General features: G+C 34.9%; 1 protein-coding gene across 4 annotated transcripts in view; it reads right to left on the reverse strand.

Annotated features, from left to right (window-relative positions):
• Positions 1-14,895, reverse strand: part of CAPS2 (calcyphosine 2) — a 44,511-nt gene that overhangs the window by 24,926 nt on the left and 4,690 nt on the right. For 2 of the 4 annotated variants that reach the window (XM_028091345.2, XM_028091342.2), the window contains exons 3-8: positions 12,770-12,819; positions 10,627-10,672; positions 10,413-10,538; positions 8,290-8,463; positions 3,835-3,957; positions 942-1,009 (exon numbers count right to left, since the gene is read on the reverse strand). In XM_028091345.2, coding sequence (XP_027947146.1) covers positions 942-1,009; positions 3,835-3,957; positions 8,290-8,463; positions 10,413-10,538; positions 10,627-10,672; positions 12,770-12,819 — 587 coding nt within the window. Of the gene's footprint in view, positions 1-941; positions 1,010-2,311; positions 2,386-3,834; positions 3,958-8,289; positions 8,464-10,412; positions 10,539-10,626; positions 10,673-12,769; positions 12,820-14,895 lie in introns of those variants that run through there. The other 2 variants (XM_028091346.2, XM_028091347.2) reach the window with 2 other exon arrangements.

The raw sequence follows: 14,895 nt of genomic DNA on the forward strand, positions 1-14,895 counted from the left end.
CAAAAGATAACAGAAAGAGGAACATTGAAGACTATAAGTATAATTAATTATTTCAAGACAGTTACTGAAAAATATGCATGTAGAGTATCTTTCTGCCACCGAAATAATTTTTTTCAAAGCTAACCATAAGTCTTACTTCTTCCTTGAAGACTTCCTAGACTATTTCAGCCTTTTCTGAAATCCTACAATATTTACATATTATCATGCAATTTTTAGCACAGCAGGTACTTACACTTTACAGTTTTCTAAGAGTTATGAAACTTCAGATTAAGTTTTAAATTTTTAACAATCCCACAGTTCCCAAACTGTGCACCATGTCACTCCAGAGTGCCACAGGGAACTCACAGGGACTATGTGGGATATTTTTAATTTTTGAGGGAAATGCGGTGATACTTGATATTTGTTGGAGACTACATGAACTATCAGCTCAAGGTCATTCACAGTTTCAACAAGATATCATTCTTTCAGTGAGGTCAAACCTTTGCAAAGCTGGATTTTCTACAGTTGCTGTGATAAATAGCAAGTGCCATGTGGAATTGAAAGTGAAGATGACAGCATCCTCAACAATCCTAAGGTTTGAGAGATTGTGCCATGCACCAGAAGGCACATAAAATAACTGTGGCTATTTAAGAGTGAAATACAAATATTTTTTCTTTTAATTTATGTGTATTATTTCTTTGAAATGGCCATTAAGTTGTCATGAAGTAAATACTTAACTTATTTAGAGAAAAATACTTAACAAAGAGAACTGTTGGGTATTTCTACTGGCCTAGGAATGCTGTAAAAAACCATCACTCCAACACCGTGAGTGCAGTGAACGGGGAACGTGTGGGAACCTCAGAGTCAGGTGAGTCACCACTTGGTGATTGACTAAGGATAAAAAAAAATTTAACGAAAACTTTCTGACTGGATTTCTGTCGTTCATTACTACTTACTCTCACCTAGATAAGTGGTCTACCATCACTTGCTCTGCAACAGTCTGTTTCTTCCTCTCTGCAGCCACAATTTCCTAAGAAGAGAAAATTTTTAAAATTTCATTATCAATAAAACATAACAACACTAGAGTTAACATGAGAACCCTAAAATATATGCTAAATTTCCAACTTTCTTCTTAAATAGAGATTACTATATCCATCATTACTATAAAAACAAATTCCAATAATTTAATCTGAAAATACCATTTATTTCCTAAAAAATAATGCACTTTAATTTCGGTAGAGATCATCAGAGATTTCTATGTTCTGCCTCTGAATTTCATGGAGTCAGAATAAAGGAGGAGGAGACTATGATATCCCTCTCCTTGACAGATGCCTTGTAAAAAGCATTTTAACCTGCTCCAAGAAGAATACCAACATTGACACAAGGAGTTTGTTCTAAAACTATTCGTAGTAGATGAAGCTAAAATTGAATTCGAATCCTTCAACCCTTTATCAAAAATCTAAAAATAAAAATCTTTCATAAAGCTTCCTGTCATTAAAAGGATAATATTTTCTATGCATAATATCCATTAATACTTGATCAACTTTTCTCAATTACTGGTTTGATTAAATTATCTTCACACTGTTTTTTGCTTTTCAACTCATTTGAAAATACTTTTACTACATTTTAGGTTATATTAAACTGAAAGATTAGTAATCGTCCAATTCCAATTAGATTATAATGTAACTATATTTACTAAAATGTTTCTTTTGAAGAGTAAATGAAAAAGGTTAAAAAATTAAGGGGTCAAAATAAAGCTTGTACACTGTACATTCCTGTCATCTCCATTGATCATGCCAGTAAATGAAATCAAGTACAATAATGTAGCTTATGGTAGAGGCTTTGTAACCTTAGGGAGAGCACTCTATTCAAAATGGACACAAAATCCAAGTAAGAATGACTAAAGGCATATCATAGAAACTCCTAAAAAACCTGGAAATTTGGGTGCAATTATTTAAATGTTAGTGTATAACTGAATTTGGCTTTTGGGGGGTTTGGTAGAAATTAAGATACAGTTTACACATCCAAATATGCCCCATATAAATATAGTTCACGTCATTTAACATATAACTGCATCTGATGTTCTCTAAGCTCATGACACTTTATAATGATTTTTGTTTAATAATAAATTTAAAACAGCAATTAAAAAGTTAGAAAACGTATGGTAACTTACAGTCACTGCAAAGTGTGTTTTATGTCTAAGGGTGATGAAGGTGAACACTGAGTAAAATATGAAATATATGCAGAAAAGGTCAGCCAGAACATAGGTGCAAAGCCCAGAAGCGAGCAGAAAAGGGGAGATTAATGAATAGAGCCCATGCAGAAAGCCCACCTTGAGTGTTGGCATTTATGGTGGCTTACTGTAGGAAAGGTCAGAACCGCCCTCAGGCACATTGATTTTGAGGTCTGTGTAAACATAAAGCAGAAGCAGAAGCAGAAGTCACACAGATGCAAAGGATCTAATAATGTTGAAAAATGACAAGCAAACTAAAAGAGATGGATATAAAAACCACAGGTTCACTGCTTCTGGTGTTCAATTAAGTAGTTAAAAATTAAATTAAAAAGTTTCCACCTACATTTTAAACATAAAGTCAGTACTAATTTCAAATGCATTCAAAATTTACTCACGCAAACATGTCCTTGGGAAAAAAACAGATAAATATGTGCTACCACAATAAAGTAAAATACTTGATGCTTAATTTAGTGCATTAAAGTGATCTTAAGTAAAAGAAATCCACTAACACCCAGATGGCTTTGGATGACACCAAGAACAATACCCAATGGGCCTTAAGTATCAGTAACATCCATTTCAAGTACAACTTCAGGAACATATCAAAATCAGCCTTATTTGGAAGACTATTTTGCCTTATAAAGTAGCTTTTTAAATTTTAGGATAATCCTGGTAATATTCCTTATTCTATTAAACATAAATGTCTAAATAATAATAGGCATAGAAAATAATGTTTGTTATTTTAGTACAAGAACTACAACAAATTGGCAACTTGAGACATCCACAGAAAATCAGTCCATGATCCAGACACTGATTACACATTGCTGTCAACTGAGAACATATTAATTCTGGGTGACTGTAATCCAAATAAAATATTTAGTGACTTTCCTCTCAGTGATAATAATAATATAACCATCTAAAACCATAACGCTTTATTATTATTTAGGCTATCTAAACCAGAGTTTTCCCAACTTTTGAACCACCACACATTGGTATTTCATCAATCCATTACAAATATGTCTAAGATCTTAATCACCTGGGGGGGTCTGGGGTGACCAGTGGACTCCAACTTGAAGCAGCTTGGTCTGATTACCCCAGGACACTATAGAAATGTAATTATCTATTTGTACCAGATCTGGCCTAAGCGATACTCATCCAACAATCTAACTGATTTTGTAAAAGACACAATTTAAAGTTAATATTGAGAAGTTTCGCTTCCCTTTTCCTAAAAAAAAAAAAAAATACTTTATTCTTGCCCTTTTCCTTAACTTGCTGGAATTTCTCTAGTCTTATTAGCTTATCACTTTCGAAAAATAACTAGGTTACTTTGGGAATAGGGCTGATGCTAAATAATCCCACTGACAAGAATAGCAGCCAATTAACATTTTCAATAGTATAAACTAAATTTTGACAAACCTTCAAAGATTCAAGACTATTTCTCCACAGTAAATATACCAAACCTCAACCATTTGTAAAAATGAGGATTCAATTTACACATTAGTGAACATTCACTGCTGAACAAATTCAATTGTTGTAATTATTTATTCAATTTTAAGTCTGCAACATCTTGGGAGGGCAAATTATCTTAATGGCTTAAGAAGTAAGTAAAGATCATGGTAACTTACAGCATCAGATTTTCTCATACTCCTTTGTGCATTGTAAGGGATGTCTGCATAACCCTGCTGTAAGAGGGCTTTCCTATCCAGAGTGGTAAGACCATCCACAATGGCTTCTTCAACTTTTATACACTGTAAGGGAAAGCAATAAATGAATTCTTGAGAGTTTATACTTAGTTCACCTACTTAGCGTATTTGTTTTTAACAAAATAATGTGTTAAATAACCTCTGAACACATCTATAGTTATTTATGTACAACTATGTATACATAACAATACATAACACATAACAATAGTTATTTGTGTATAGCGTTACAGGCTCTGATAATCAGATTGCCTTATTTGAATGCAGTTCTTCCACCTTCTAACTAGATGACCTCTCTGTGCCTCAATTTACCCATGGTAATGGGAATTAAAAGGGGAATTAATAATAGTAACTACTTCACACACACACACACACACACACACACACACAAAGATGAAGTGTCCAACACTTATAAAAGTATCTGACATACAATAAGCATCAGATAAAAAGCAGCAACTATTATAATTATTATTGCCCACGTGCGTCTTTGTAAAGTTAATAAAAATGGGCATGTTCATTCCTCTGTAAAATGAAATTCCAAAGTACTAAGAGATGGGATATACCCTTTGAGATAAAGGATCCTCTGGGATCCTAAAGATAAATGCTAAATTTTTCTCTGAATATAAGGTGTACTTATATTCTTTTAACAACAACAGCAACAAAAATGTCCCAGTAGGATAGCAACTGCCAAAAACTTAATAGATTACAAGAGTTTTTCCTCCAGGGTTTGTTCTTACTTTAGACCTTTCTTAAAAGGTCACATTCCATATTCATACTCTATTCTGTCTTCGTGACCTTTGATTGCTACATGAAATCTTATTATACGTTTGTTTATGAATGTTGTCTGCCTCTCCTGCTATAAGTTCCATGAGGGAGGGAACCTTGTCTGTCATTTTTATTTCAATATCCCTGATGCCAGAACAGGACCACACACAGTGAGCACTTGATAAATACTTATTCACAAATGAATAATGCATCTTGTATAAGTATTAACTATTAAGGGGCGCCTCGGTGGCTCGGTCGGTTAAGCGTTTGCCTTTGGCTGGGGTCATGATCCCAGGGTCCTGGGATCGAGTCCCGCGTCGGCTCCCTGCTCAGTGGGGAGCTGCTTCTCCCTTTCCTGCTCACCCTGCTTATGCTCTCTTGCTCTCTCTGTCAAATAAATAAATAAAACCTTTAAAAAAAAAGTTTTAACTATTGGGAAATCAATTTATGAGGATACTTTATAATTTTTTTTACCTCCTAATATATTTTTTCCTGCATAGTTATTTATTTTAACAGGTACCAAAAAGATGTTTAGCATTAAATAAGGTAAATTAAGCAGATTAAATTAACAGATATGTTTAAGTATAAGCAAAGGTCTGCACTATGTTCAGGTTGGAAGAAGCTTTCAAAAGATTTTTATTTTGTTTCAGGTTGTTTTTTATCCTTTTACAAAAGGGAAACAGTGACATTTCCATTCGGTATGTCAAATTTAACCTCCCCAAACCAGACTTCCTGGTGGTCTTCCCCACCCTTCCAATTGCTCAGGCCAAAAACCTTACAGTCCTCCTCCATCATCCCTTTCTCCTAAGCCTACAACCAATTCAGCAGCAAATATTCTCAGCAAATATTCTCAAATATTCAAAATCTATCCAGAATCTGGCTTCTCATCACGACCACTTCTTATCCAAATCTGCTGCCTGGGTCCAAGCCATCATCCTCATCTCTCATATGGATTATTGTGACAGCCTCCTCAAACAACTTTCTGCTTCCAACTTGGTCCTATTCTCAGTAAAACCCATCCTCAACAAAGCAAAGTAACTTTCTGCCTCAAGTAAAAGGCAAGGTCCTTACGTAGTCCACAAGGCTTCACAGATCTGCCTCCCAGGCCTCCCCCCCTTAACACCTTCCCCTTCTCTTCCTTGCTCTTCCTCCACTGACCACAATGTTTTCCTTGATATTTCTTAAACACTCCATGCCCTCTCCCACTTCATGACACTTAAGAGTTTATCCTGAGTGGCTTATGCATCACCCTTTTCAGATGTGTGCTGAAATGCTACCTTATGGGAAAGATCTTTCCTGGTGATCCTGTACAAATTGCAGTCCCAACTTGAGCCCTGCTCTTCCCAGTGCCCTTCCATCCATAGCATTTATCACCAACTGTCATACTAGATGGGTTGATTGATTGATTGATTGATTCATTTTTTTTCTTGCTAGGTCCTTCCTTTATGATATATACTCTGTAAGGGCAAAAATATTTGTCTGTTTTATTCACTGACTTAGTATTTTCTATAAAACTGAAGTTTCATGACTTTCATGCTTTATTTAAAGATGTTTCAGTATTTAAAATATAAGTTTATGACTTAGGTAACAATTTGACAACAAGAGATTCATCAGCTTTTTATACTAAATGGAAGAAAAACTCAACAAAGGAAATTTGCCATTAGACAAGCGAGGGGAACTTTTATTTTACTGTTTGATTGATTATGGTGGTTATGGCTTTAGTTATTGTCCTAGATCCTAAATATGTCCAACTTTAGCTTTTTAATTAGTAAAAAGAATCAATTTACATGTTGTTCCCTGCTTTATGGAGGGGCTTACATTTCTGATATCAGGAAGCAATTCTACTTCCAGAGATTACTATTCCAGTATTAATTAATGTAATTATAATAGGATTTACTAATAGCCCATTTATACAGTCGTTTTGATTTTCATAATGGTATATATCTAAAAAGACATCAAAAAAGTTGCTTGAACCCATTAGGTATAAAATTATTATGTAGAGAAACCAGAGCCTTTTTGTAAGACTATCAAGAGCATATGAAATAATAATCATATACATTTATATGTAGATTTTAAAAATCAGAGCAAAACAGAATTTTTTCCAGAAGAAAACATGAATATGCTGGCTTCTATAAAACACTTCATTCATACTATACAAGTATTTACCAATCATATGGGAAGCTTCACAAGCAATATTTGTTCCTCCCTTAATCAAAAATAAACAAATGCCTTCATTTGAACCTACGTTCAAGGAAACCAGTTTTACTTTAAAAAAATTTTAGGGGCACCAGGGTGACTCAGTCAGTTAAGCATCCAGCTCTTGATTTCTAGCCCAGTCATGATCTCAGGGTTGTGAGATCAAGCCTCTCATCTTGCTCTGCACTGAATGTGGAGCCTACTTCGGATTTTCCCTCTGCCTCTATCTCTGCCCAAACCCCCCCCCGCCCCCCAGCCCCCGCATGTGTGTGCGTGTGTGCGCACACGCACATGTGTGCTCTCTCTTTAAAAAAAAAATACTTTAAACCACTTTGCTGCAGCAAATAAAGCATGAGCTTATAGAAATCTTCATTCTATTTTCCCAACATTATTATAGTGACCTAAATATCACATTATAGATCCTACAACTATATGGCCAGGTGCTAAAGGGCTATGAAATTATCCTGCCTACTATTACAGACATCAGATTATTATACTTGTGTGCATCTGTTTGGATCTGGAAATCTGTCTTAGCATAAAAGAGACCAAATAATCCATTAATTTTGTTACTCTTTCCACTGAACACCATGTGATATAGTCAGTTCAAGACAGTTCCTACATGGATTAGATAAAATAGCTGATATGCTATGCCTACTTATAATCAATTCTTTTTACCTTTAAAAAATGTTAAAAAATACAACCAGCAAACTTCCCTGAAAATACATTATTCTTATAAAGAATTCACTGAATTAAGAATTATATTTAAGTATTCTCTCCTTCATGGCCAGGAGCATCATAAACTATGTTTCCAAATCTTTCTTTCCACAATTCAAGGTTGACCTTTCCTTTATGCTTATGAAAACCATTAAACTGATTATGGTTAGCTTGCTTGTATATTCTTGAATGATGAATTTACACCTAATTAACATTAAATAAAAGTATAAATTTAGAAATTCATGATGTTAAAAAATATCTCCCAACAAGAGCCAGAAGACAATCATGGAGTGATGACAGTTTGCGAATAAAATAGGGTCACTGCAACATCTGAAATGACTTTTCAACTTTAAAATTTAGACTGTGAAGCAAACAGAGTTCAAGATAGCTACATCAAAAACAGCTTTTTAATACTGCCTTATTTTCAATCTGAAGTCAAATGGAAAACTCCTTACACAGAAAAGATGACTAGGTCATATGGCTAGAGTTTTCACATTTGAAAATGATAATAATAAACTTTTAGAGTTGTTAAGAATAAACTAGTTAACGCAAGCAGAATACTTAAAATAGTCCCTAGCACACAGAAATAAATGCTAGCTACTATACTTACTATGACTAAGAGCAAAACATACCAGACAAAATGATTTCTATAGTACATGTAATTTTTTTAAATTCCATGAAAACTTTAAAAGTCTCATACATTACCTTGTCATCTACCTTGTTTCTTGGACACTGTTGTGTGATCTTTGATTTTGTCTTTTCTGCATTTGTCTGACTACACTGTTTATATCCCTCTTTCATTTCAGTTTTATATTGCTGATATTTTAGTTTATATTTGCTCGTTGGTGCTGGCAAGTTTTCAGGTATTATGTCTTGCTCCTAGATATAAAAATAAAAAGTATGTTATCTGTCAGAAAAATCAAAATAATTATTAATTTTCTTTATTAACATTAATAGGTTTATCATTTATCTTAACATTTATGCCTAAGAAACAGATTATGATCTATGTGCTAAACAGAGGTGATATTTATTTATTTATTTTTTAAAATTTATTTGATAGAATACAAGCAGGAGGAGCAGCGGGGTGAGAGGGAGAAGCAGGTTCCCACTGAACAGGGAAATATCTGTACCTTCCATTCAAACTTGCTATGAACCTAAAACTGTTCTAAAAAATAGTCTATTAAAAAAAAAAAGACAGGATGCAAAGATATGTAGCTTTAAACAAAAAAAAAGATTTTATTTTTTTATTTGAGAGAGAAAGAGGGAGAGAGAGCATGCGTAGGAGTGGTGGGGGAGGGGAAGAGGGAGAGGGAGAAGCAGACTCCCTGCTCAGCAGGAAGCACTACGCAAGGCTCAATCCCAGGACCCCCGGGATCATGACCTGAGCTGAAGGAAGATGCTTAACCGACTGAGCCACCCAGGCGCCCCCAGAGGTGATATTTTAAAACGTTTAGCTGGTATAGCAGCACTGAGCAATCAAAGCAGATGTAATTGCTCAGAAAGGGCAGCGGCCTTCAATACCAGGAAGCCTGTACCTGGTTTCCCTGCTGAAGATCAGTCCTGGTTCTAAAATAATTTGAGAAGACAAAATTTAACTTTTCTTTCTTCTTAAGAGTTTTAGATAAGCCCTTTATTCCTGCCCCAGAAAAACTCCACTGACAAGCATTTCTTCCAGAATAGTTACAGGAATTAGAAATCACGAACGCTAAGAAGCGCTGGCTGTCATTGTAGAATTTCAGATATATCACCTTCTGGTATTATTTAGTTCCCTACCACATTCCCATGGGAGTAAGAGATAACAGAGCCAGTGGATAAGTGAAATGTAAAAGGAGTACTAAGCAAACACAATGGCATATGTATTGGCCCAAAGGGGGATAGCCACTCCAAAAGGGGGATAAAGCTGGCAGGACCCTTGAAAAGTGTTGATAATATCCAAGTCTAACCCAGAGAAAGATAAAACAAAGTTGCAGGGTGAAAATTGTAGCATGATACAGTCTAGGGTACTACTGGTGCAATTTATCCAAAATGAGACAGAGGAGAACATGAATAGAACGAGTTAAGAGTCCCTGGGTGGTTCAGGTGGTTAAGCCTCTGACTCTCGATTTCCACTCAGGTCATGATCTGAGGGTCTTGAGATCAAGCCCTGTGCTGGGCTCTGTGCTGGGCGTAAAGCCTGCTTAGGCGTCTCTCTCTCCCTCTCCCTCTGCCCCTCCCCTAACCCCTGCACACACACTCTCTTTAAAAATAAATAAATAAATGAATATATACTTATATTTATATTTAAATAACATATATATACAAGTTTAAAAAAATAGAACCAGCTACAGGAGAAAGACTAACAAAGAGAAAAGCAAGCCTTCCTCATAGAATACTGGTCAGAACTTGTGTTCATAACACAAAATAAAACACTAAATATTGTTTGAAGTGTAAATATTGTCCCAAGGAGATAGCTTGGAATAAGTATAGTTACTTAGTTACTCCATAGCATACTAGTAGCCGAAAGTATAAGTTAATTTCCAAGAGACAAATCACATTGTTAAACCAGCAAGATCTGATCTAATACTCTACCATATTTTTTAAATTCCTGGATTTCCTATTAGCATAAACCTGTACTTCACTAATTGTATAAGACATTTTTAAAATACTATTACTATGTGAAAAAAATGTAAAACAAAGTAGAATTATTTCACCAACATGATTGGGATGTTAATATATACAATACTTAAACTGGACAAAACAGAGTGAACATAATAAAATTTCTGGACTAAATACAGTGCTTAAATGCACATTATAATTCTGAAAATTGGTAATAAGAAATAACTACTAACCAGTTCATTTAGATGATGCTGAGTATGTGATATTTGACATGGTGTGACCCAACTGAGAGCAGAAGATGAATTTGGTGGGTTAAAATGAATATGCGCAGTACTAAGTGGGATGTATGAAAAATCATCCTAAAATAAAATTACATAATACTTATTATACACTATATGCAATACTGTGTTCAAATGTTTATTATAGTAAATACCAAGTAAAAATTACCTCCTCATCAGAGTCAACGAGACTTCCCAAATCAAGTCGTGGAACCCTGAAAGAAATAATCTATGCATCCCATAACTTTTTAAAATGAGGCTTTAATAGTTGCAAATCATACATGCTACATCTTATATAAAAAGGTACACTAGGGACTCCTGGGTGGCTCAGTCAGTTAAGCGTCTGCCTTCACCTCAGGTCATGATGCCAGGGTCCTGGCATCCAGTCCTGCATCAGGCTCCCTGCTCAGCGGGGAGCCTATTCTCCCTCTCCCTCTCCCTCTGCCTGTCGCTCCCCATGCTTGTGCTCTCTCTCTCTCTCTGACAAATAAATAAATAAAATCTTAAAATAAATTAATTAAGTAAATAAATAAAAAGGTACACTAAAGCCAAAGTTGCGCTGTACCTACCAGCTGTAAAAGGAAATGCCCAGTAGTTTTTTGAGCTGGTTGTTAACAAAGCATTATTAAAAATAAAACTATATAAACTTATAAATAAGTAAGTTATATTAAAAACAAAGGTAATAAATACTCAAAGTCATCACTTCTTAATGACTTCACTGTACTTCACTATTGTTTATTTACATCTATGGTATTTGTGTGGTAAAATAAGGGTGTGCATCTCTTCCCAACTCTGTGTTCAGTGATACTATACACATGGGGTGAAATCGGCCACAGTGGGATCATTTGCACAAAAACTGGCACATGCTATGAATCAGGACTTGATTTATTATTTTGTTGATTTCTTTTTTTTTTTTAAGTTTTTTTATCTATTTAACAGAGAGAAACAGCCAGCGAGAGAGGGAACACAAGCAGGGGGAGTGGGAGAGGGAGAAGCAGGCTTCCCGCCGAGCAGGGAGCCCAATGAGGGGCTCGATCCTAGGAGCCGGGATGATGACCTGAGCCGAAGGCAGACGCTTAATGACTGAGCCACCCAGGCACTCCTATTTTGTTGATTTCTGAGACTTAAAACAGTCTGGAGAAAATATTAATTAAACTTAAAAGTGTATCATATCTGTAACTGTCACATTGTGAATAACAAAAAACTGAGGAAATATTGTCCCAGTAACCAAAACTATTATGTAAGTCAACAAATAAATCACTCACATCACTTTACAATAAATGAAAATATCAACCAACATTCACATTGGAACTACACTGGTTCACGGACTGCAACCATGGCTTGGCTACAGATACCAGAATTCAGCAAGAAACAAAGAATGTGAGAATCAATTGGCTGCATGGAATTTATAAAAAAGTTTATACATTTTATTAGTATTTGTAAATTGCTTACTACATATCCTCTATATCAGTAAAATTTATAACCAACTTAAAATATACTTAAGTTTATTTATAATTAACAAGTAAAATTTAAAATAAACTTATAAATACACTTTCAGGAAACCAGCTATTAAACATTTACCAGCACATGATTGACTGTCAACACATACTGAGTATCTTGCATCAAGTGCTTGCATGTACCTCGTACCCTGATTTTTTGTCTAGATGAGCATACAGGTATCTGTTATGTAGAACCACATGAAATTGCTGATACTTGCTCATTTTTCATCGATAAAAACGTCAACTTCATATGGTTCAGCCTAATAAAGTACTGGGTTTTTAACTTCTATTTTCCAATAAGCCCTGCAGTCTAAAATACTTGAAAGAATATAAAAGTCATATCCTTCCAAATCTTAAAAGGCAAAAATGTAAAATATAAAACATAAATTAATGTAGTCTAGTCCACAAATAAAATCATTTAAAGAAGATTGATAAAATTGTCATATTCATCAAGGTAAGATTAAAGCCACAGATACTTCCCATTAAATTCATTTTGACTATCCCAGTTATAAAATTCAAAATTTCACATATTTCTTTAACAAATTCATTTAGCTGAGTTTTCTAAATAAAACAATAAACTTTTTCAAGAAAATGAAAGAATATTAAAGAAAATACAAATAAGAGAAGTATTACCCTCCTTCCTATTACCCTACTTTAATTTTAGCATAGCAATTTTCAGGCCATCCACATGCACATCAATTTTTCTGTGGTTCACAATCATAACTACATATAAAATTTTGCTTTCTTTTTTTGCTTAATATATTATAAATAATTACCCATTAAATAGCTCAAGTGTAAAGAAATGTGACTTACACAGGTAGGCTAGGATTCTGGATTGCCCATGACCTGGAAGTCTGTCCTTGCTTTAATTAAAAAAAGAAAATATCAGTACATATATAACCTTTATGTATACTTTAAAAGATAAGCAATGAGTCAATGCAATAAAGCTGATCATCATTTTCAGTAAACTCCATATAAGAAATATTTACTAAGCCTCTCTCTACTATGCTTGAGACACAGAGATAGGATGAAAAGCAACACAGACAATCCTTATCCTCGTGGTGTTCTGCCTGCTGGGCAAGACATTTACTCAATAATGTGAAAAAAAACACGTGCTATGCCTGAGCAACTACATATAGCATTTTACCCAACAAGTCTAGGAAATTGAGGAAGTATTCCAAAAAACAAAAAAAAAAAGTAACCTTTAAATGGAACTCTGAAGGATGAGTAGGAGTTAGCCAGATAAAGACAGGAGAAAACTGCTTTAGCCAGGAGGAACAACTCATCATGCACTAGCCCACAGGCAGGAGTTAGCAGCTAGAGAGGGTTGAAATCCAGAGTGTGAGGAGGTAGTGGGGGCCAGAGCTGTTACATAATAATACAAGTCAAAGAACTTGGACCTTGTCCTAAAGGTAATGGGAAAACTGCAGGATTTAAGCAAAGAAGTGACAAATATATATATGTATACATTTGCAGATGTTCAGTCTTACTTCCAAAAAATTATGCAAAGATATGAAAATTAGAGTGAGCTCAGACACTATAGAAGAAATATATATGAGTCATAGAGAAAAATCAAGTTAAAAAGGGCAGGAAACAATTCATGCATCAACACTTCTGGCTTACTTCTGAAAACTGGTCATTTTTGTGGTACTGATAGCAAGTACAGAAATTACATTCAACACTGAGCTGCATCACTCTAATTGATCATAAAAGAAAAAACAAATTCAATTCAGTATAAGCTTTAATATGGCATTATTTTAAATACTATCCTAATAGAAAGTTAAAAATGTAAAAATGTAAAATCATAAAATTATATATATATTAAGTTGACCCTTGAGCAATGCTGGGGTTAAGAGTGCCAGCTACCTCTCCCATACTGTCAACAATCCATGTATAACTTTTGACTCCCCAAAAACTTAACTACTACTAGCCTACTCTTGACTGGTAATAAACAGTCAATTGACACATATTTCGTATATACTTTATATGGCATTCTTATGCCATACTTAATAAAGTAAGCTAGAGAAAATAAATGTTAAGAAAATCATAAGGAAGAGAAAATACATTTGCATATAAGTGGACCCATGCAGTTCAAACCTGAGTTGTTTAAGGGTCAACTTTATATAAATGACATACATATCATAGCCTAAAGTAGCAGCACACTTCTATCACGTATCAAAGATTTTCTTTTTTTTTTAAGATTTGATTTATTAATTCGAGAGAGAGAGCATGAGCACAAGTTGGGCGAGGCAGAGGGAGCAGCAGACTCCCAGATGAGTATGGGGCCCGATGTGCGGATGGATCTCAAGACCCTGGGATCATGACCTGAGCCGAAAGCAGATGCTTAACCAACTAAGCCACCCAGGTGCCCCAAAGATTTTCTTAATTGTGTTTGGGAAACGTCAGGATACCATCTAACTTTAGGAAGAAAATCTAAGTAGAATGTAAGTGTAGTTGTCATAGTCAAGGTCATCACCATGATTATCCCCCAGAAAGTGTTTTGACAGACTTAAAGCCTTGAAGTCACAGACTACCTATTTCAGAATGGCAGTTACCTTGTCTAATTCCAACAAAATTATGCTAGCCAATCAGAAGAAAGATAAATGATAGTTTATAAATCCCTGGTCCAGGGGTCAGCAAATATGGCTCAGTTCTGTTTTATAAATAAAGTTTTATTGGAACATGCAACCATTTATTTATTTATTTATGAACTGTCTATGTGTTCTCATTACAACAGCTAAGTTAAGTGGCTGCAACAGAAACAAGAGCCTATAAAAAGCCAAAAATATTTACTAGCTGGCCTTTTATTTAAAAAGCTGAGTATGGGGCACCTGGATCTCTCAGTTGGTTAAGCGTCTGCCTTTGGCTTGGGTCATGATCTCAAGAGTCCTGGGACAGAACCCCATGTCAGGCTCCCTCCTCAATGGGGCGTCTGCTTC

The sequence above is a fragment of the Eumetopias jubatus genome, unplaced genomic scaffold, assembly GCF_037043125.1.
Source record: "Eumetopias jubatus isolate StellerSeaLion01/CBP00866 unplaced genomic scaffold, mEumJub1_p1.0 scaffold_8, whole genome shotgun sequence".
In the NCBI taxonomy this organism is placed as follows: Eukaryota; Metazoa; Chordata; class Mammalia; order Carnivora; family Otariidae; genus Eumetopias; species Eumetopias jubatus.